This window comes from Nomia melanderi, chromosome 2 (genome assembly GCF_051020985.1).
Source record: "Nomia melanderi isolate GNS246 chromosome 2, iyNomMela1, whole genome shotgun sequence".
Classification (NCBI taxonomy): Eukaryota; Metazoa; Arthropoda; class Insecta; order Hymenoptera; family Halictidae; genus Nomia; species Nomia melanderi.
The window spans coordinates 7,431,739-7,453,526 of NC_135000.1; the positions used below are offsets into that span (position 1 = coordinate 7,431,739).

The window sequence follows — 21,788 nt, forward strand, 5'->3', positions numbered from 1 at the left end:
TATGCGAGAAAAAAAACAAAGTCTTGTTAAGAAAGACTGAATAATTTTTATTGTACTTAGTATGCTATAAAATTTGAGATATAATCTCTAGTATATCTTTGAAGAAAGCCGATATATGAACTGTTATAAAATGTATATATATACAAAAAATATATATGCATTATTAAATAATATTAATGAATAATATTTGTATAAGCTACACCCTTAAGAGCTTTCAGCCCTTTACTCCGCCTTTTCTGCCTTTGGAACCGAATCCACCTGAACTGCATTCCGAACAAGAACAAGAAACAGGGTAAACTATCCGCTCTTTCAACCTCTTGTAATCTTCGCATATCAATTCAATGATAAGACTTGTATACTTCGTAGGCTGACAACACTGACAGTTGGCTATTGGTTTCCAATTATCTGCAAACAAGAAATAAGAAGAACGTTGAACCTTCAATTTTTCCAACAGTTTTGCAAGATTTCTTTGTAATTACCTGTATCGAAATACGAAGCGGATTCACATTTTCCTCTACATTCTTTCATACCAAAGATGGGTACATAGTTTTTGCAGAGTCCATGTACTCGATGCCTGATGCTAAACATACCAGTTGTGGTATTCGAATCTATGACATTGGTAACACATTCGTCGACATTCTGGTTGTAGGAAGTTAGGTTGCACATTTTGCAACAATTCTGAGTGTAAATAGAATCATCAGGACAGTTAGTTATGTCAGGACAAATGACAGAACTGCTGCTGACAGACAGCTGATCTCCTTGACTCATACATGAGTAAGAAGTGCAGTTATCAGTGGACATCCAAGTTGCACCTGCTTCATATAACATGTCCCCGACTACACAATGCGACTGCTTGCATGATCCACAACATTGACCCTCTTGTTCTTCGTATGTCCATCCAAACGGACACTTCTTTGAGCACACTTCCACCTCTTTATACTTTGTTACAGTTGAATTCAGTACACAAGATTCTGTGATACAATTGTTCTCCAGAGATTTCCATTTTTCTCCTGGTTTATGCACTTCATTATTATAACGGCAACCAGTTTTAACAAACTCTGGGCAGCACTGTTTTTCAACGTACAGTTTCTCTACCTCAAATTCTATCTCTTCTAAAGGATCTATGTCTGGACATTTTTCGACAACCGATTCTATGTACACACTTTCATTATTAGACTTGCAAGAGTATTTGGTACAAAAGTCAGAAGAGTACCATTCTACACCAACATTCTTCACCTCATTTTCAATGACACAAGCAACTGCTACGCACCTTCCACAACAGTTAGTGCTCTTATTGCTAGTAGGTTGATACTCGAAGCCTATATCGCAAACAGTATTACATTCTTGCACTCTTAATTGCTTTCGTATTCCATTCTCGTCTTTAACACACTCCAACAAAGTGCAACTATCTTCAGGATTAGGTTGCCAAGTCTCACCGACATTGTACACCTGTTCTCCGTCCTTACAAGCAGATCTCTCGAAGCTGGGACAACATTCGTCTTTTTGGTAAACTTCTTCTACAACGAAATCAAACACGTCAGGATGATCTGCAACCTGCAAACATTTCGTCGTAGAGCACTTTGGCTTCGGAGTGCCTTCGTCAGAGAGTTCACAAGTGCAGGAAGTGCATGCTCCTTCCATCCATTGCTCTCCTATTTTCCTTGCAATCACCTTCTCCGACAGTTCTAGTTTCTTATCTGTTGTAATGTTATATAAGCAAAGATCATTTGGTGGTATGCATTTATAGTCAGAGCAACAAGCGTTCTCCAGTGTAAGAGATCTTAATTCATGGTATTCTGGACACATTGGTGGTAGAGGACAAGAATTTATATCACAGATTTTCATTAATCTCGGACAGCATCCGGATGTATTTGTCTTGTGTACGAAACCAGGAAGAAGCACGTCAACATCAAGGCTACTAATCTCATTTAGAGATGGACACTCGGACGGTGGCAGACATTCACAGATAAATTTCTTGCATCCATCAGAGCCGGTTGTTACCTTTGTAATCTGCCCATAACCGCATTCTGGCATCAGGATTTCTTCTGTGCATAATGGTGCTTCAGTTGTTACAATGCTAGGAATACAAACGTATTTCGTGCAGCAGTCTGTTTCTGTTCCGTTGACAGCAACAGGTGTCATGTTCTCTTCGCAAATGGTGTTCACACTCGGACACTCTGTTTTCTGACAATTGATAACTTTCTTGTCGCATGTGCACTTGGTGCAGACATCTGGGAACCATACGTCACCCGCAACGTGGCCTTCTTCATCGCACACGAGACATTTATTCTTTGGAATACAAGTGTCATTGTGAAGAACAAAATCATGGGGACAGAAACAGCCTTCTGCAAGGTTGGTTGCGCATTTGGTATCATCAACTTCATTGATAGTGTCACAAGTTTCCTTGCAGCTTGATTCGCACGGTCGATACTCTAAGTGAGGTGGACAATTGTAAGGACACACTTCGCTGCTTCTCCAAATCAGACATACTTTCATTTGTTGGCACATTCTTGCGTATGCTTCAAAGCTGTCACAGAAGCCACCTCCAGTACATAAACTGTCTTGGCAAGCCATTAAGTAGGGCAATGGATCAACAAAGTTGTGGCAGCTTCCAAAGTCTACTGGGTTCAACAAATTTCTGCATGGATCTTGGTCGGCTGGTGGCAGTATACATTTACTCTGGTTATTGGACGTGCAAGCATCTGTGTTTAAGTTAATCCCGTGTGGTGATTCAGTGACTAACCAGCTGGTACCAAAGTCTTGCATGTCATTTGCGATCTGAGAAGCAGAACATTGATTTCATGTCGTCAGAATGCAGTATATTATATTTCAAAGAAATAATCATACCCCTCCGTCCTGTTTTCTCAAATCATCTTCAGGATCATCGTTACAATTGCCACAGAGACCCTCCATTGCTCCTCCAAAAATGTGTGAAGGAAGTGTCAGGCTGAACGCAAACTTGTCTACATAAGCCGTGATTTCAAGTTGCACCGAAGGTATCAATAAATGTAATTTCTCGGAAGGTGTTTGTTCTAGAGCCAACCAAGTTATGTTGTAGGGAAATTCGGGTACTTTTGAGCCATCCACCACCACCTCGAACTAGTGATAAGAAAACAATAGTAGTAAACTGGAATGTTAATGCACTGTTCTGATCGTAACATTGATCTTACCTCTTGTAACGGTACACCCTCCTTAATTTCAACAATGTGCTCTTTATAAAGCACTGTGAGTGCTTCTACACAGGTACCAGTGTTACAAACCCCATTAGAAACCAACACTTGGTACGCATGATTTCCAGAGTCTTTCTGATTCTCTGTAACATCTCTCGACAGAACGTATGTGCAATTACCATCAAACTTAACATTCTTCCTATCGAAACTAATGAACTTCGAGTTGCTAAGCCATTCGCAAGTGCAATCCTTGCACTGTGTCGCAGGCACACATTCATCGCCATTGCGTACTGTTCCCTCTGGACAGAAACATCCAGAGAAACACACACCCTCCATCACTGGACAAGGGTCTATTTGTTGTAAATTGTCGCAACTGGTCTCACATTTGTTTCTACAATCAAATTAAAATTCATGCTCCATTCGTTTCTCGACTAACCTGATGCCATTAGAAGCTATACTTGAAATTCAAAAGTATACCTGAAACAATCTTTATGGACAAATGGCGGAGTACAAAAGACAGGACAATCATAAATACTTCTCCAAGTGGACAGATCAAAGTTCAAATCACCAGCCTGACATTCAGTAACAAAGTTAGTTAATGTGCGACAACGACAGTCGTCATACGTATGATTGCTGCGTAGACAATTGCATGTACTCTCCATGCAACGAGACGCGAATTTCTCTAGGTCTAAAATGTTAGAGCATAATGCCAATGACGAATCTTTCACTGTATTGCAAATCTTCAAGCTCTCTGCTTGGACGTCATAAGGGCAGATCTAAAACATTAGAGGAAAACATTAGCTCAAAAATTCTAATTGAATTAATCATTTCCCTGTTAACGTAGAAGTATTCTAATTACTAACTTGTGGATCGCATTCTGGCACTCCCTCCATCGCCCAGCTGTCTCCAAATTCTGTAGTGCTTCTAGCCTGGTTCCCAGTAGGCAGTTGCTTATCGTTCTGCATATATCCATCGAAGTAGCCGCATAAACCGTCTACCTGGTGAGCTAGCTTCGTGGAAACTCCTATTTTCACATTAGAGTTTGTGTCCCAAAGCACCCAGAACCCATAATAGTTTGATAGCAAATACATAACATCGCCGACTACGGATATCTTGAACGATAAAAATTGATCACCAAGTCGTGCTATTTGATTCGGTGTGAAATTATAATCATTGATATCTGCATGCATGTTAGGATACAAGACAATGACATTGTCGTCCACAGTCACCACCAAGTTTCTAATACAAACACCTGTCCGTGCATCGCACTGCTTCTCCACTGTAAAATTGATTAGGCATTATAACATCTCTTTGTTAGTACAGCAAATTTTCTTAACGACAATGCACTCACGTGTAATGTACCACTTATTGGTGTACATATCTCTAGCCAAAATGTGGTTGCACACGTCATACTTATACTCCAAGTTATCAAATGTGTTGAATGTCCTTCCTGTTATGTTGCATATAGCTTCCTGGGGTGCAGGAGGCTTGCAGGTATACTTTCGACACTTTTGAAGTTTGTACATGCTCATCTTTTCATAAACTACTGTGTAACCTGGCGGACAAGATGCCTCTGGACAGGTTTGTGGTTTATTACTATTGAAAATTGGTGGTGGTTTATTGGGTACACAGGTGAACTGGTCACACTTAGTCGCATTTTCCGGTTTCTGCCATTCGACGTTATTCGAATATTGCTGAATGGATTTCCTGATTAAAAGCGTTTTTTATTAATTATCAGCGAAACAAAATGTACAATGAAGTTGCATAATATCGTACCTAAGTCCTTTATGTCTTCGAGGATGTTTGCTTAAGGTTTTCACTCCAGACCTTCCGTAAGATTTCTTGAAATATCTTGACTTCATGGAAGATTGTAAAACTGTCTTGTAACCGGGTGGACAAATTGGGTCTTGACATAATTCTGGTGGAGCTAGAAAAATATGAAACGTCAGTTAAATAATTTATATATTTCGTTTGGTTCAACTGTTGTACCTGGAGTTTCTGTCGTAGTACTGTGTTTCAAACTAGACACAGTTGTTGCACAATTCTTTTCATCATCAGGACAGTCTTGAATGCCATTGCACCATAAATTTTCATCGATACAAACATCGCTGGTTGGACAAAGGAGTGTACCAGTTGGGCAAGGTTTGCACACGCAATTGCACAATTCGTTTATTACTGGTCTCATTTCAGAATCAAGACAAGGTTCACATTTCTTTGGCTGACAGAAAGAATCTCCTCCTAAGGTACACGTGCATTCTTCGCAATTATCATTTATATATGTTGTACCCACGTTGTACCTGAAATTTTTCCTGTTTTACAAGGTTCTACTAGATAGTGCAGATTTCACTGAGAGTCTATACTTACGGTACATGTCCAACCACACAAGGACATTCTTGATTAGTCACACAAGAATTCCCATTCCACCAGTACGATTCATTGCATGTGCAACTAGTTTGATTGTTATACGATATTCCCTCACAGACGTTGCATTTTTCAATTTCTGTTGTCGTTTCAATCTTCTCAGTGGTCACTAATATCTTACCTGTACAAAATGTTGTAATTAAAGAAGAATCAAACTTTCCATTTATACAAAGAGTTTTACTCACTGTACGGTACAAAGCAACCAATAGGTTCCAATTTCAGGCCTATATGTTCATGCCATTTTACTGGTTGCACTTTCAGATACCTTGCATTTAATGGTTTGTCAAAGTAGTTTTTCTTAAGTGTCTCAGAATCGAAGTTGCCTAAGAACTCTTTCTCCAAGCCATTTTTATCGACCACTGGATTCCAGTAACGATCGTCATTGCTGTAAAAAACTTTGTAGACAGTTGTCCAGGTACCTTCACCACCCTTTGTAGTAATTCCTGTTAAATTACGGGGTTCCAGGAAGTCAATTTTCAAGTATTGATGTGGATTGTCTAATTTGGGGTGCCAGGCGTATGGAGATGTCAATTTAATGTTTGGCAACAAATCTGTCGCAGAAGAAGAAGCAGAAAGTTGATCGGGGAAAATCAGATCATTATCCAAACCCATTGGCTCGTCACACACTGGAAATGAAAATGAAATAGTGAAATAATTTCTTCTAATAATTTTATGCCATCTACTTTTATCTTACTTGGCTTCACAGTTTCCTCGGTCAACACTGTTGTTATTATAGGAACACTTTCTGTAGTAGTAATTGTAAGATCTTGGCAACCAAGCAGTTCCACTTTCATCGCTATCCCATTGTGCCAAGACAATGGATTTATCCTGACAACTTTAGCTTCTACAGGTTCATAAAATTTCTGTTCAACTGGTTTAAATTCATCCACAGGTCCTCTAAATAATTGTGGTTGCTTTTGGTCATCTAATATGTAGGAGAATGAGTTGCCATTCTCAGAAAACAGTACTTGATAGCTGGTGACAAATTTTTCTTCCAGCTCACTTCCCTGCATAACGACTCCGTAAATGGGTTCAGGTTTTTGGAACTCGATGTCAAGCCTAAACACGATTGCACAATGAAAAAGGCTTCTTTAAATATTTAAGTAAAACGTTTCTTTTAATGATATCACTTGCCATTGATCAGAGTTAATGTATGCGGGTTCCCAGTATCCAGCAGATCCCTCAAAAACTTTGCCATTTAATGGTGAATATTCAGGCAAGAACATAGGACCTTTGATGCTACTAGCGTTGAAGGTAACCTCATCGTTCAAATACTGAATAAGAGGAATAAAATTGTTGCTGTCACAGTAGGCTGGCGGATGAACAGTGCTAGGTACAACGATCGTTTGTTCTGTTAATCTTGGAGTTGTGATTTCTTCGTAAGACGGTGTAGTTAAAGGTAAAATTGGTCCTTCAGTTGTCGTCTTATTAATAGCATCAATGCATAATGATCTATCACAAGTATAGTAATTGTTGATGCACTGACAAATCTCACACTCTGATTCCTTCAACACAGCTCCAGGGATGATCAGTTCTCCTTCATGGGATTTACAAGTACAATCAGCTTCATCGACACAGGTCATAAAATCCCTCCAGAATTTATGTGGAGGGCATTGTGGTCTTTCCAATGAAACGCATCCTAATTTTCAAAAAAATAGTTAAATATTATTAAGGGTACTACTTATAATTTAAAGTATCACTTTTATACCTGATATACATTCAGAACCACCACTGCAGTAGCCTTCCTTGAATAAGCGATAACGATAATAATCGCAAACTTTGTTGCAATTAATAACACAGTCACTCCAAGTTTCGCCCTCCTGACAAAGTTCTAAAATCAAAATAATACACTTAATTATCAAAGACTCAAATAAAATGATTAAAATGGCTTAAAAACTGCATTATACTTGTTGTTATAATGTTCTTCTCGAAGGTTGTTGATATTGTGGTTGTAGTATTTGTTTTTTTATCTACTGTCCATTCAGTCTTGGGTGTAGGTGTTTGTACTAGTGAACATTCTGGTCTTAGAGCAATTACATTTGCTGGCCAGTCACAAATTTGCGCTTGTGAATTGTACATCAAACTTTCACCACATGATTTTTGCACAAGTTCATTTCCATTGACTCCTGGTGTGCATTGGTAAAATAGGTGACAGTCTGTAGGATGAGGTTGATTAGGATATTGTACACTGCATTCTCCATAAGTAGATTTCTCTGTAGTTGGTATCTCTAAAAGGAAACATCGAGTTAGTATTGAGAACAGCTGGTAATTATAAATTATACATAACACGTACCTGGTGTATTAACAGTCTTACTAGTGTTGTCTGTACACTGACACAGAACACTAATTTCAAAATCAATGCAAGGAAGATTAGGTTGGGATCGACAGTAAAGTCCACGTTCTAGACTACATTCTACATCTAAACCAGTTTCTTTCGGTGTCAAATGTCGCTTCACAGATCTACATTTTATATCAACCATGTGGTTCTTATCGCATATTGCAGATTCTGCTATACTTGCCTATAATATTGAATACATAATATGAAGGTATAAATAACTATCAAACTTAACAATATCAGTAGAAAATTACCAGATCTATTAAACTGGGTAAAGGTTCAATATCTTTAAACTTTCTTCCTTTAATCGCTGTGTCCTGATTTATCCAAGCTGTCCAACCATCCACACATCTTTGTGGTTCTTCCAGTGGAACAGTACTTAATGCAGAGACAGTTGTGCAAGATTCTCCTTTGCACAACACCTTACCACGACTACAGAAACATGTTTGACAATTGTCAGAGCTGACACTATCACCTTCATAATAAGTTACCTATAACATATACTGATTATTAAACGAAAAAATATTATCAGTCGTTCTCAACGTACCCCATTAATTTCAATGCAAGGTGTTTTGCAAGTTTCTTTAGGGACACATTCTGTGTAATTGTTGTTACTGTATACTTCATTTTCTGGACATGATTTCACTGAGCATCCTTCAACACAAGTGTCTTGCGAGCACAAGTGAGACTGATCCTTCAAAATCATCAGATTGTCACAAGTTTCACGAGGACAAGTTGTTATACAAGGAGAGTATGTGCTGCATTTTTCATCGCACTGCATGGGGCAAAGATCTTGGCTGCGCCATTTTATTGGAACGCCTTTCGCACTGCACTCATGTGCATATGCTGCTAATGCTGTGCAAAGGCATTCGCAGTCGCCTCCTAAAAAATCAAATAACATATTTAAAAGACTTAGTGTACCATTCAGAAGAAATCTTTTATCTTTCCAGTGCTCTTACCTGTATCACAGCCACAAGTGTCAAAGATGCAATTGTGTAAGTAACTTTGAACTTCCACTTCAGAATGACATGGTTTAAAGATAGAAGATTTTAGTAAGCCACAGTACTGTGCTGCCCATAATTTTCTCTCTGGATGTTGTTCACAGGGATCACTAACGTCTTTAGGTTCCGGACAAAAATCATTTTTCTTCCAGGAATCTCCAAATAAGTTTGCTGATGCTTCTGATATACCACCAGAAGGTGTCTTAAAATCATCTTCACCATTGTCATTATAATCGCCGCAAAGTCCCTTCGGATAGCCTTTCCATCTAGGATCTAATCTTACATAGACTCTAGTACCTGCAAAAAATATAACAAACATACTAAAAAGTTTCCATGGTTCTTACAAATAATCAATTATGCTAGAACATCAAAAAACCTTTGTCCCACTGAACACTCAATCCCAAATCTGGGGCATCGATAAATACAAATAAGCCAGCTGTCCTCATTACGAGTCTCTTAAAGTTTCCTGAAGGTAACTCTTTGCCTCTTGTTAAAACAATGGTTTCTGAATTGTCGTTATGTCCAATCGTAAAAGTAATTGACTTGGAGCAGGATACACCGGTAGTTCCGCAAGGTACATTTTGTATTGATACAACAAAGCAGTCTTCAGGGTTCAGTGCACCTTTGGCCAAAACATAGTCGCACATTCCTTGAAAATCGTAGATTTTTCCATCGAATGTTTTATAGTGTGAATCACCCCAAGCTGAACAAACTCCTGCGCATATTCTGTCTGTGCAATCCCATCTTCCATTCTTACATTTGCAAGTGTTGCATTCATTTTGTATGACAGAGTCTTCGTGGAAACTTTGACCTCCGTGATGACAGGGGCAAGATTCTTCCTTTATACAATTGCCACCTAATGTATCCAATACATAGCCAGCTTTGCATACGCAGCCAGATTTACAATCTGACGACCTAATTGAGACCTCTTTGTGCATGTTCTGACAAGTTCGAGGTTCTATTGGTGCACAGTCTGTAACTTCTAAGTGTTGACTTGCCACGCAGTATGTTAATAGATCTTTAGTTGCTGGATATTCTTTAATTTGATCAGGTGTTGCTAATTGACAGTTCCAAACACCACCTACCAAGAAAATAGTTCAAAAGGTTGAATACATTCTTTCTTTTTAATGCAAAATGAATTTTATGGTTATTATAATACCTGTGCAGGTGCAAAGTTCAAGAGCTTTGTTTCCAGGTCTGATTTCTTTATGCCCTGATTGAAACTCCAATCCTGCGTATATGCAAGGACACTGCCCGATTGGAATACACTCTCCATGAACGTCCAATGTTTCACCTTCTGGACAGTTGCATCCTTCTACGCATTCTTGCCTGCAATCTTGGTAAGAAGATATATCTCCACAAGACCTTGTGCAACTGTTCCCACAAATCTGATACACTTGGTTCGCAGGACAATGTACTTTACATTCTTCGACATCCAGTCGCCATAGGAGCTTCACTCCAGCGGAAGCACAATCCTTTGCATACGCTGCCAATATGGGACAGAGGCATAAGTGAAGGTCTACTTTACAAGAGCACATATCGAACATGCAGTCTTTATAGAACGTTTCTGGATCCACATGCCAGTGACAACCTGGAAAGAACAACAAGTTAATTTGAATATAAGCCAAGCAGTGTATATTTAATTTTGTTAGACATCTACCTGCAAATATTTCACTGTACAAATAGGAACAGTATTGCTTTGCGGTTGCTCGTTTCTGTGGGTCTAAATCACAAGGATGATCCAGTTCCTTTTCTGGGACATTCTCACAAAATTCATCTACCTTCCACTTATTAGCGAAACAAGCTGCTGTCTGTTCTATATCACTTTCTGGCGTAAGAAAGTCGTCTTTTTGATTTTCTGAGAATGTACCGCAAAGTCCTTTGGTTTTATCTAATAATGGAGATAAAGTTAGAGGTTTACATGAATACATGAAATATATTTAAAAAAATATTTTACCATGGAATTCAGGTGGAGCATTGATATATACACGAGAAATTCCATCCCACCATATTTCCAAACCATTTGGTAAATGAGTAACTAAGAATATGCTGCTGGCAATGCGTATCCTGATACCGTTGACAACAGTCGGATAGACAGTTACATCATCCCCATTCATTAATACTTGACCATTTTGCTTCAGTTTTATACCAGTTCCTTTGTAATCGATAGTCACAGTTTTCGTACAGGATGGTGCGTCAGTTGGAACAAGCCCCATACTCTGTAAACAAATGGATATTCTTTCCTTTGGTCTAAACTCTATTGTATCTTAATAGTGTCAATGACAAACCTCTGTTATTGCTCCAGAACAGGGAACATTTTCTCCTTCTATAGCGTAGTCATCACCTTTCATTAAATAGTATTTACATTTTCCCATGAAATCATAATGTTTCCCATCAAAAGTTGTGTAGTGAGGATCCCCAATGACAGCACATCTAGCACTGCATCTAACTTGTGTACATATCCATTTCCCGGAGGAGCATGTACACGTGTTACAGTCTTTTTGTACACTCTTGCCTGGTGGAAATAGCTTTCCACGTAATCTACAAGGGCATTCTTCAAGGTTCACGCACTTTCCTTCATGAGCCACAGTCCCTTCTGGGCAAAAGCAACCCTCTTCACAGTTATCGACGTTTAACTTTCTTTCTAATCCACTCCAACAAGACAATTCTGTTGTTGGCCCGCAAGGCATGTATACTCGTCCATTGTTGCAAACCATAGCTGTAATGTAATTCAATGAAAAATTAATTATCTCTTTCCTATTAACAAGTTTTAATTTCACTTCCGAACACTTACGACAAGTATCGTTATTCCTCCAACCAGATAAAGATACTACTTTTTTGTGAGCACATTGTCTGACATAAACATTCATTGTGTTACATGCACATGTCCTCTTATCATTATCTGTACAAGCACAATAATCCCATAAACATGCATTCTTCAGTTCGGCTATATTAATGGTACGTGTACAACCCCTAAATCTATGGTCAGACAGCAAGTTGGCACAAAAATTGATAGCATCGCCAGCATTGAATGGATTAGATTCACAAGAATGAAGAGTGTTCGGATATTCGTCACACATGTCTGTAAGAATAGAATATATGTTATGTGTCAATAATTGAAAACACGTTCTTAGATTATATCTTCAGTGATAAAATAATACCTCCAATGTTTTCTGTTCTCCAGGACGAAGCAAATGCTGTAATGCTTCTTGCGAGATCCCCATTTCTGTTTACCAAATCATCAGTTTTATCATCATTCATATTACCACAGAGACCAACTGTTTTATTCCACATATTTTCTAAAGCCTCTACTTGTAGCATTAGAGCTCCATCCCACTTTAATTGAATTCCTAAAGAATCCAAGGTTACTACAATGAAGTGTGCTGATAATTCAACTCTTATAGCTGGTAACTGTATTGGAATAGGCAACAGTTTCTTTGAAGTTTTAAATTCCGGGATGCCGAATTCATTCCTTGTCAAGATGTATTCCTTTTCCTGAAGGTAGATTTTTATAATTCTGAAACAATCTTGGGTTTTGCACGTTGGACTGTTCTCCACTATAATAGTGAAGAGTCTGTTTTGCGCCTCCTGAACCAGAACATAAGAACACTCGCTGGTAAAGGTGAAAATATTGTCATCGAAGGTTTTGTAATGGACTCCACCCCAGGTAAAGCAAACTTTTGGAACTGGTTGCTTTTCTTCAATAAATAATATATTGTCTTTCATAGAATCAAATGTTATCTATAATAAAACAAATTCTATTAATCGATAGAAACACATGGTTTCGTCTTATAAAACAATTACCGTTCCTGAAGTCATATTATTATAAATATTGTATTCAGTCTTAGCCAGTGGAGACTGTTTGATATTAGAACCAGAAATATCTTGGTACGTCCATGTATGATTAGTTTCTTTGACATAGGAATTGTACGTTGTGCCTAATGAAATTATGTTCATATTTTCACTGTATTTGCACTGAGGTATTGGCTGTGGCTCGAAGACACCAGTTTCATAAGAACACTTGTATTCTGCTGCAGGAGGAAACTCAAATTCTATTCCATCTGGACAATTCAGGATACATGAGTAATCGTCACCGTTACTACTGCAGTGAAAGCCACCATTAAACCCTATTTTTTCTCCATTGCAAGCGTCCGCAGCTACATAAATACATTGCATTTAACAACAAATAGTTAATACTAACACATACATATGTCTTCATAATAATCACTGTACTTACAATACTGGCACTGCGGTCCTCGATATGCTTGTGGACATTGGCAGAGGTTTAATGGTAAACAATTACCCCCGTTTTGGCAAGGTGGATCGCATACAGCTAAAACAAAGAAAATCTATATATTAAGTAATTAAGAATTGAGTGCGTAAATTTAAATTATAGATTCGATACACACGTTTACAATCAGGTACAGAAACCCAATCCTGTCTAGTAGGTATCCAATTTCCATTCTTACAAACGAGATTAGTAATGGATGAGCCATCAGGAAATGTGAAATTTTTCAAACAAGATATGCTGCAAGTTCTACAAAAAAATACAGTATGAGATGAAGTTTGAGTCAATTGGTTTTGATAAAATAGAAATTTGTATTCATAAAGTAACATACTTTGAATTACATAACTTGTGAGAATTAAGCACTGTAGGTGGATATTCCATACATGGTTTATTTTCGAACTGGCACTGCGGTCCAGTAAAATCTTCAGGGCAGTTGCACTGATGAGGTGCAATGCACACTCCATTGTTTAAACACTCCGGCATACAAATTGCTAAAAATACATTGTTACATTTATTGTTAAATGTCATATGAAGAATTAAAAAAATGTTTAGTATCTTAAAGAAAACTCACGTTCGCAGTGAGGCACAGAATTCCATTCTGTGCCAACAATATGCCATTGCTTGTCACTACAAGTTACAGCCAGTTGGACAACACCATTTGGAAATTTATAATTCTGATTGCAACTTGCAATACAGCCACTATAAATAAATGTGAGCATAATATGGTAGTTCAGTATTTAGTATTTGCTTGACAATTTGTAATATTTTACCTGTCCATTGAACACTTAATTTTACCATTTATAGGTGGATCTGGCTGTTTGATGCAACCTCCTACAAATGTCTTCTGAAAGCGTTTTCTTCCACTTTTATATATTTTCAGACTGTGATCTGAATTTGGCATATCATCCAGTGGAACACTTGTAAAATCAAAGTCCTCATGTACTTAGAAATTTTGAACAGTGTGTTTAAAGAAAATAATATAAAAATTACTTACTCTGTAAACTCGAAAGACTCTTCTGCATAATTTTCAGCTATTATTGGATTTGCAACACCAATAACTATTGCAATTTTAAATAATATTTTCCACAGCACCATATTGAATCAGCAGCAAAACTTTTTAACAACATGAACCATATTAGAAGGCTCACTCTGTCATAGTAAGCAAATTAATATATTTCTTCTTTTATATAGCCACTAAAAGGAAGTACGCAACTGATAAATAAAGTCCTGTATTGATAAGTAAATTCGAAGAAAAAAATATGTTTCAGATGAGAATTGGGTGTAAACAAATGGTGTTGAACGATAAACGAAAATTGTTACTTCTGGAAAATTAAATATTTATTGTCATAGATTAGAGTATATTACATACAAATTCTCGTATGTAGAATTCATTATAAAAATAGTTGTATATAAAAGCATATGTGCAATATATCAGGTACTATAAATGTTAATTCACAGGTAGGACTTTAAACTCGTGATATGTGTGTCTCTATCATCAAAGAATAGATCATTTAAGTTGTATGCGCTAAAAAGATAGTGTTCTACATTTGTGAAACACATTTACGCCTGGAAATGTGATTTGATTATCACGGCCATTAAGAATTAATAGGTCTCTAATTAGTCAGATAAGGCAGCAATGGCATAACAAGGGAAATAGTTATCAAACTACCATTCCACTGTTACCGCACTCATATCAATGTAGATTATTAAGCGTACAAACACAATACGTGTATATCGAAAAAATACATGGAAAAATAATATATGAACAATAACTATAACAGCCGTTAAACTTCGTTATAGAAATAACATTATAACAATTATTAAAAAAAATAATATATTAAAAATGCAGCTAAAAGGCAGTCTAAATGTTATGAAGGAATGAAATAGATGTCATATATCTAAAACTTTTTGCCGATGATTCTTCATCATTAGCTGCTCAGGTTCGGAATATTTTGAATGCCAAATCTCGTAATAAGCATCGGTAGAAATATTATGCAAATCTGTAATATTAAATTCTTCTTTCAATGCAATCTTCCATACCTAAAATCAATAATATTCAATTAGTTTTGAATTTTTCTTTATTAAAATATATTAGAAATAAGGTACAATAGTATAGTAAACATACATCTTCATCAGGTATAATTGTTGGTGGTTTTCTAGTTCCAAAAATACCTTCCTCCTTCAGGACATGCAAGTTATATAATAGATAATGCAGTGTATGCATTTTATCGGATTCTCCAACATTAAAAGTAACAGACCTAAAGGAGCAACACTCATTTTGTATTGGATACACAGCACGAGTCCAATAACTTCCAGTTTTAACAACACCCCATAACAATGACTGTAAAGAATACCCATGGAATGTACCCCGTAAATATTGATCTCTTGTATCAGAAGGATAAATTCCCATAGATGCTAAGTGTTTAGCTGAAAATTTTTAATAATTATATTTCAAACATGTTGTATTATTTTTCCATGTGAAGTTAAGAGTATCTAAGTATTTACCAAGATAATAATCCTCTTGTTTCCAATATTTACCACCAGCTATACACTTTTCAGAATTATCAAACATGTTAATTAGTTTTCTGAGAACTCCCAAACTTATCACATATCCTGCATTCGCAACGTTATATGGTTGCCCCCACAATACAACTGCATGACCTAAATAATGATCTTCCGTGTGATTCAGTGGAGCAAGCATGTATCGTAGATTCTCAGGAATAACTAATGTATCATCTTTCACCAAGATAAGCCACTCCAAACTTTTGTTGTCTTTCCAAACATAATTTAGTGCTTCGCACAGAAGTTGAAACGAGGATACAAATTTCATTTCAAAAGTTATTATAGGCACCACAGAATCTTTCTCTTGACCAAAAAAATAAATATTGTTACAATGTTTTCCCCATGTGTTCCAAATAGAGTTTGCTAGCTTCATTTTTTTCACAAAAACAACACAAGTAATTTGAACATTGGAGCTCAGCCAATCGGATTCCAATTTTTCCTGTTTTTTGTGTCCATAAAGGTAGGAATCCATATCAATGTTATTAATTCTTACATTCTTATTTTTCAACCACATATTGTAGGTATGTTTTCCTCCAAATGTTTCATTTTTCCAGGCTTGAATAATGATCTCTTCACTGTTCCATGTATCAGTGAGCCACTTAAGGAGAGTACTTTTCCTTCCAATACTAGAGCTTTGCAAAGTGCTTTCACAAGTGGATATAATACTAAATAGATCATGAGAAATAAACACAAATAACGTACAAATGAAACCAATTCCAAATCCCATAAAAAACGTGGACCTTAATTTGAAACAATTACGATACATTTTATAGTTAAGGTAATAATCTGTAATTATACATTCCTATCAGTCTTATCTTGGAAAACTGTCAACATGGAATTTATGAACATTGAATCATGCTTGGTGAATTTTCTTTTCTTGATCATAAGATGAAATTATCTTATACATAATTTGTTAGCTGTAGGATAATAAGCCTAAAACAACGAATAAACAAATGTTAAATGATTCTAGAATATGTAAATAGGAGGAAATTAGGTTAACAGGTAAATTTAAACATGTTTTAAACATTAACAGTAAAAGTCTACTCAATATCATCATAACAAATTGTTACAAGAATTAGACAATTAAGATATTATCTATCACATGGTATTCCATATATAAAATAGAATAGATTATTAATTTATTCGTATTTAATGAAGGGACAGATTTTATTAAATAGCTTAAGTTATCTAAGTTTAGAATAGCAAAAATTTTATTCACCATTTTACAATTTGATGATTAATTTCATCAGTTTTGAACGTAATACACATCAAAAAACATTCAACGATATAAAAAGAAATGTAACATAATAACGATTCTTGGTTTTGAATTATTTTAAACAATAATTAATTTCTTGAACTTCCAGTGTATCTCCACGGCAAAATAACCAACACGTGGTTTATTTAGATCAAGGTTACTAAATCGGTGCCCGTGTCCATTCTAGTGACATTCCCCTCACAAGGTACTCATACAATACCTACTTTTACCTGTTGATTAAACACTAAATAAAACTGCTCATATACACAATCTCGATACAGTAAGGTATAGGATATATATAACAAGCAATGTGAAATTTTGTCACACGCTCATGAGAGCCCGAGGAGTTCGTTATCCTTTTCGTGTCACAGCCTGTCATATCGACTTAGGCTGGTTTTACATGGTAACGCAACAAAGTGTTAGGAATTAGAATTAATAAGTAAATTTTCGTGTTTCTATATTCAATATATTTATTTACAATGTTCACTAAATTATAATGTTGAAATATTTTTATCGACCAACTTCTATGACGACTTGTTTCTCACTGACCATTTACAAAAAGAATATCACGGATATTAACGAAAGAATTTTAAAATTTATAGTTAATTTCAAAAAACAAACAGAAATTGACTTTATCTATAATCTACATTACCGACACATTGGCTACAGGATAAGGTACCGAAATTTTAAAAACTGATTTTTTTACTCAACTATTTCATGTTATTAACACAATATTTATGAAATATCTGACAATGAACAATTAATTTTAACGTTTATATTTATTGCATAAAGAAAATATTTAACTATGTACCGAATTCTAAAAAGGAAAAACAAAATCCTAAACTGAACATTTTTGCTGTTCCTGTTGCTGTTGCCTCGTTTCCACTACCCAGTGATATCCATCATAATTCAGGGTGCCTCTCGCGAGAGTTCGAGGAGCTTCTCATACCGATTCCAGAGGTCTCACGCGACGGTTCGAGGGGTTTCGCACATCGATCCATGGGATCTCTCGTGGGGGTCTCTCGTAGGGGTTCGAGGGGTTTCTCACAACGATTCCGGGGGTCTCTTGTGGGGGTCTGTTGAGCATCCTAGAGAGGTTTCTCTGGACGATTCAGGTGGATATTTCGCGACGGTTTAAGGGGCTTCTCACACCGATTCCGGAGGTCCTTTCCGGGTGTTGCAAGGGTTTCTTGAAAGAGTTATTTTTTGGAGTGGTTTGTGTCAAAAAAGTCAATTTTGAGCTTTTTTAGTTTGAGCTAGAGGTTGTGGAGCTTTTCAGCCATTTTTGGGAGTAAGTGTACTATTTGGCTAATGACTTAGACGTTTTATTGTAGATGGCGTTGACAAGTGACGAGAAAAACTGTATAGCAGGCCATCTAGCGAGAGTATAGTTGTACTATTTGGCGAGCAGCTTGGCCGTTAGATTTGGCTATACTATTTCTAGAGTAGCTTGAGGGTTTTAGCATAGATGGCGCTGATTGCGCGGCTATTCCAGGGAATTTAAAATTGTAATTATTGCCCTCATACAATCTTTAGTTGTGTTTAACATTATTTACGTATTTTTGCAGTGTCCCAACGTTAAACTGGTGGGTTTTAGCTACAGTTTGGCGTGCTGGAGTGTGAAGGAATCTTGTAGAACTTCGGCAAGGACTCAATGGAAGCTTATAATTAATAATTAAATTATGTACAACGCTTTTGTACTACACATGTCAATGTAAAGAAATGATTGGAAATAAATAAATTGATTAATATTGTAAAGCTTGTGATTTTTATTTCACCGTACCCCACACAGGAATATAATGGTAAAGGAGGTATCCGAAAAATAATAAAATTCTCAGAGTCGTGAAACTTTTTTAGTATCATGCTCTTCCAGTATGTCACTCGAATTTCCGAGATCCTTTTCAATTTCCCGCCCCTGGAATGTTTAGAATTTTCGGATACCTCTTTTAGTATCATGTTCTCCTAATACAAAACTCAGATTTCGAGATCCGCTGGAAATTTCCCGTCTTTTGGTTTGTTTACATTTTTCGGATACCTCCTTCGATATCATGTTCTCCTAGTAAGAAACTCAGATTTCGAGATAAGCGGGAAATTTCCCGTCTTTTGGTTTGTTTACATTTTTCGGATACCTCCTTCGATATCATGTTCTCCTAGTAAGAAACTCAGATTTCGAGATCCGCCAGAAATTTCCCGCCTTTTGGTTTGTTTACGTTTTTCAAATACCTCCTTTGACATCATGTTCTCCTAGTAAGAAACTCAGATTTCGAGATCCGCCAGAAATTTCCCGCCTTTTGGTTTGTTTACGTTTTTCGGATACCTCTTTTAACATCATGTTCTCCTAGTAAGAAACTCAGATTTCGAGATCCGCCAGAAATTTCCCGCCTTTTGGTTTGTTTACGTTTTTCGGATACCTCTTTTAACATCATGTTCTCCTAGTAAGAAACTCAGATTTCGAGATCCGCCAGAAATTTCCCGCCTTTTGGTTTGTTTACGTTTTTCGGATACCTCTTTTAACATCATGTTCTCCTAGTAAGAAACTCAGATTTCGAGATCCGCCAGAAATTTCCCGCCTTTTGGTTTGTTTACGTTTTTCGGATACCTCTTTTAACATCATGTTCTCCGAGTAAGAAACTCAGATTTCGAGATCCGCTGGAAATTTCCCGCCTTTTGGTTTGTTTACGTTTTTCAAATACCTCCTTTGACATCATGTTCTCCTAGTAAGAAACTCAGATTTCGAGATCCGCCAGAAATTTCCCGCCTTTTGGTTTGTTTACGTTTTTCGGATACCTCTTTTAGCATCATGTTCTCCTAATACAAAACTCAGATTTCGAGATCCGCCAGAAATTTCCCGCCTTTTGATTTGTTTACATTTTTCGAATACCTCCTTTGATATCATGTTCTCCTAGTAAGAAGTCTCTCCGGGCCGCAAAATTTGAAATGGAACCAGAAAATCTGAGTTTTGTATTAGGAGAACATGATGCTAAAAGAGCTTCCCGAAAAACGTAAACAAATCAGGGGGCGGGAAATTTCAGGCATATCTCGAAATCTGAGTTTTGTATTAGGAGAACATGATGCTAAAAGAGGTATCCGAAAAACGTAAACGAATCAAAGGGCGGGAAATTTCAGGCGGATCTCGAAATCTGAGGTTCTTACTAGGAGAACATGATACTAAAAGAGGTATCCTTAAAATCTAAACATTCCGGAGGCGAGAAATTTGAAGAGGATCTCGGAAATTCCAGTGCTGTACTGGAAGAGCATGATACTAAAGAAGTTTCGCGACTCTGAGAATTTTATTATTTTTCGGATACCTCCTTTACCATTATATTCCTGTGTGGGGTACGGTGAAATAAAAATCACAAGCTTTACAATATTAATCAATTTATTTATTTCCAATCATTTCTTTACATTGACATGTGTAGTACAAAAGCGTTGTACATAATTTAATTATTAATTTTAAGCTTCCATTGAGTCCTTGCCGAAGTTCTACAAGATTCCTTCACACTCCAGCACGCCAAACTGTAGCTAAAACGCACCAGTTTAACATTGGGATACTGCAGATATACGTAAATAATGTTAAACACAACTAAAGATTGTATGAGGGCAATAATTACAATTTTAAATTCCCTGGAATATTCGAGCGATCAGTGCCATCTATAATAAAACGCTCAAGCTACTAGAGAATTAGTATAGCCAAACCACGGTTAGATGGCGCTGAACGCATCGCTATCGTTCGGCTGCGTCGTCCAAGCTGCTCGCCAAATAGTACAACTATACTCTCGCTAGATGGCCCGCCATACAGTTTTCCTCGTCACTTGTCAGCGTCATCTACAGTAAAACGTCCAAGCCATTAGCTAAATAGTACAGTTACTCCCAAAAATGACTGAAACGCTCCAAAACCACGAGCTCAAACTAAAAAAGCTCAAAATTTCACTCTCTGCACATTTAAATTCTCCCGAAAATGGCTCGAAAGCTCTAAAATATAGAGCTCAAACTAAAGAAGCTCAAAATTGACTTTTTTGACACAAACCACTCCAAAAAAGAACTCCTTCAAGAAATCTTTGCAACACCCGGAAGAGACCTCCGGAATTGGTGTGAGAAGCCCCTTAAACCGTCGCGAAATATTCCCTGAATCGTCCAGAGAAACCCCTCTAGGATGCTCGACAGACCTTCGCGGGAGACCTCCGAAATCGGTTTGAGAAATCCCTTATACTGTCGCGAGAGTCCTACGAAATCGGTGTGAGAAACCCATGGAACCCCCGCGAGAGACCGGCCCCTGGAATCGATGTGAGAAACCCCTCGAACCATCGCGCGAGATGTCTGGAATCGGTGTGAGAAGCTCCTCGAACCCCCGTAAGAGACCACCGGAATCGGTGTGAGAAACCCCCACCCGTCATGTGACACCTCGCCATCTATTGGGAGTACTGTGTAACTTCTGACCAAATAGTACCAACATGTATCCGCAGGATTCGATTACCAACCCTGGATAAGGAACCAGTTACAAAAGTGTCCGGGAGTATGCATAGGGGTTATAGCTGACAGACGTTACCTGGAGGTGATAGTGTAGTACAATGTGACATGAAGTTGAGCGTTCTCTCAGTAGGTGGCGCAGCATTTCCTGTAGTAGGAAAGACAAGGAAAAATATACAGAACTGAGAAGGACAGATATAGGTTTTGATTGCTGCCATCTAGCGGGAACAACGTGAGGTATTATTTGATAACAAGTTTGAGAGTTCTCTTAATAGATGGTGCTACGAAT

At 37.2% G+C, this 21,788-nt stretch overlaps 2 protein-coding genes and 1 long non-coding RNA gene across 4 annotated transcripts; all 3 read right to left on the reverse strand.

Moving 5' to 3' along the window:
• Nucleotides 1-23: 23 nt before the first annotated feature.
• Nucleotides 24-14,395, reverse strand: Hml (hemolectin). The gene is made up of 33 exons (XM_031972947.2): nucleotides 14,210-14,395; nucleotides 13,986-14,132; nucleotides 13,787-13,914; nucleotides 13,547-13,706; nucleotides 13,337-13,464; nucleotides 13,165-13,260; nucleotides 12,732-13,084; nucleotides 12,089-12,668; nucleotides 11,722-12,009; nucleotides 11,216-11,646; nucleotides 10,885-11,146; nucleotides 10,588-10,818; nucleotides 10,087-10,518; nucleotides 9,304-10,008; nucleotides 8,886-9,224; nucleotides 8,474-8,808; nucleotides 8,181-8,417; nucleotides 7,885-8,110; nucleotides 7,499-7,819; nucleotides 7,300-7,422; nucleotides 6,726-7,230; nucleotides 6,286-6,650; nucleotides 5,777-6,217; nucleotides 5,535-5,712; nucleotides 5,160-5,467; nucleotides 4,947-5,097; nucleotides 4,522-4,877; nucleotides 4,034-4,449; nucleotides 3,648-3,946; nucleotides 3,171-3,561; nucleotides 2,848-3,099; nucleotides 480-2,778; nucleotides 24-405 (listed from the first exon to the last, which is right to left on the reverse strand). The coding sequence occupies exons 1-33, from the start codon at nucleotides 14,308-14,310 to the stop codon at nucleotides 215-217; spliced, it is 11,775 nt and encodes a 3,924-aa protein (XP_031828807.2). The 5' UTR covers nucleotides 14,311-14,395; the 3' UTR covers nucleotides 24-214.
• Nucleotides 14,396-14,487: 92 nt separating this feature from the next.
• LOC116425356 (C1GALT1-specific chaperone 1) lies at nucleotides 14,488-17,404 on the reverse strand. The gene is made up of 4 exons (XM_031972961.2): nucleotides 16,997-17,404; nucleotides 15,721-16,710; nucleotides 15,341-15,642; nucleotides 14,488-15,255 (listed from the first exon to the last, which is right to left on the reverse strand). Exons 2-4 carry the CDS (start codon nucleotides 16,541-16,543, stop codon nucleotides 15,106-15,108), a joined length of 1,275 nt encoding a protein of 424 aa, XP_031828821.1. The 5' UTR covers nucleotides 16,544-16,710; nucleotides 16,997-17,404; the 3' UTR covers nucleotides 14,488-15,105.
• Nucleotides 17,405-20,490: 3,086 nt separating this feature from the next.
• Nucleotides 20,491-21,648, reverse strand: LOC116426028 (uncharacterized). Of its 2 annotated transcripts, none has more exons than XR_012997985.1 (3): nucleotides 21,579-21,648; nucleotides 20,644-20,857; nucleotides 20,491-20,554 (listed from the first exon to the last, which is right to left on the reverse strand). It is a non-coding gene; the product is annotated as an uncharacterized LOC116426028 (long non-coding RNA). The 2 variants fall into 2 exon arrangements; XR_004234826.2 differs by lacking the exon at nucleotides 21,579-21,648 and adding an exon at nucleotides 21,060-21,407.
• Between the last annotated feature and the right edge of the window lie 140 nt (nucleotides 21,649-21,788).

Coding starts and splice junctions, on each gene's coding strand:
- Hml (XM_031972947.2), bottom strand. CDS start 14,310: ATGGTGCTGTGGAAAATATTATTTAAAATTGCAATAGTTATTGGTGTT. Junction 13,085..13,164: donor AGGACCGCAGTGCCAGTATT/GTAAGTACAGTG, acceptor GTATTTATGTAG/CTGCGGACGCTTGCAATGGA. Junction 5,098..5,159: donor TACTACGACAGAAACTCCAG/GTACAACAGTTG, acceptor ATATTTTTCTAG/CTCCACCAGAATTATGTCAA.
- LOC116425356 (XM_031972961.2), bottom strand. CDS start 16,543: ATGTATCGTAATTGTTTCAAATTAAGGTCCACGTTTTTTATGGGATTT. Junction 15,643..15,720: donor ACAAGAGGATTATTATCTTG/GTAAATACTTAG, acceptor AAAAATTTTCAG/CTAAACACTTAGCATCTATG. Junction 15,256..15,340: donor CAATTATACCTGATGAAGAT/GTATGTTTACTA, acceptor TATTGATTTTAG/GTATGGAAGATTGCATTGAA.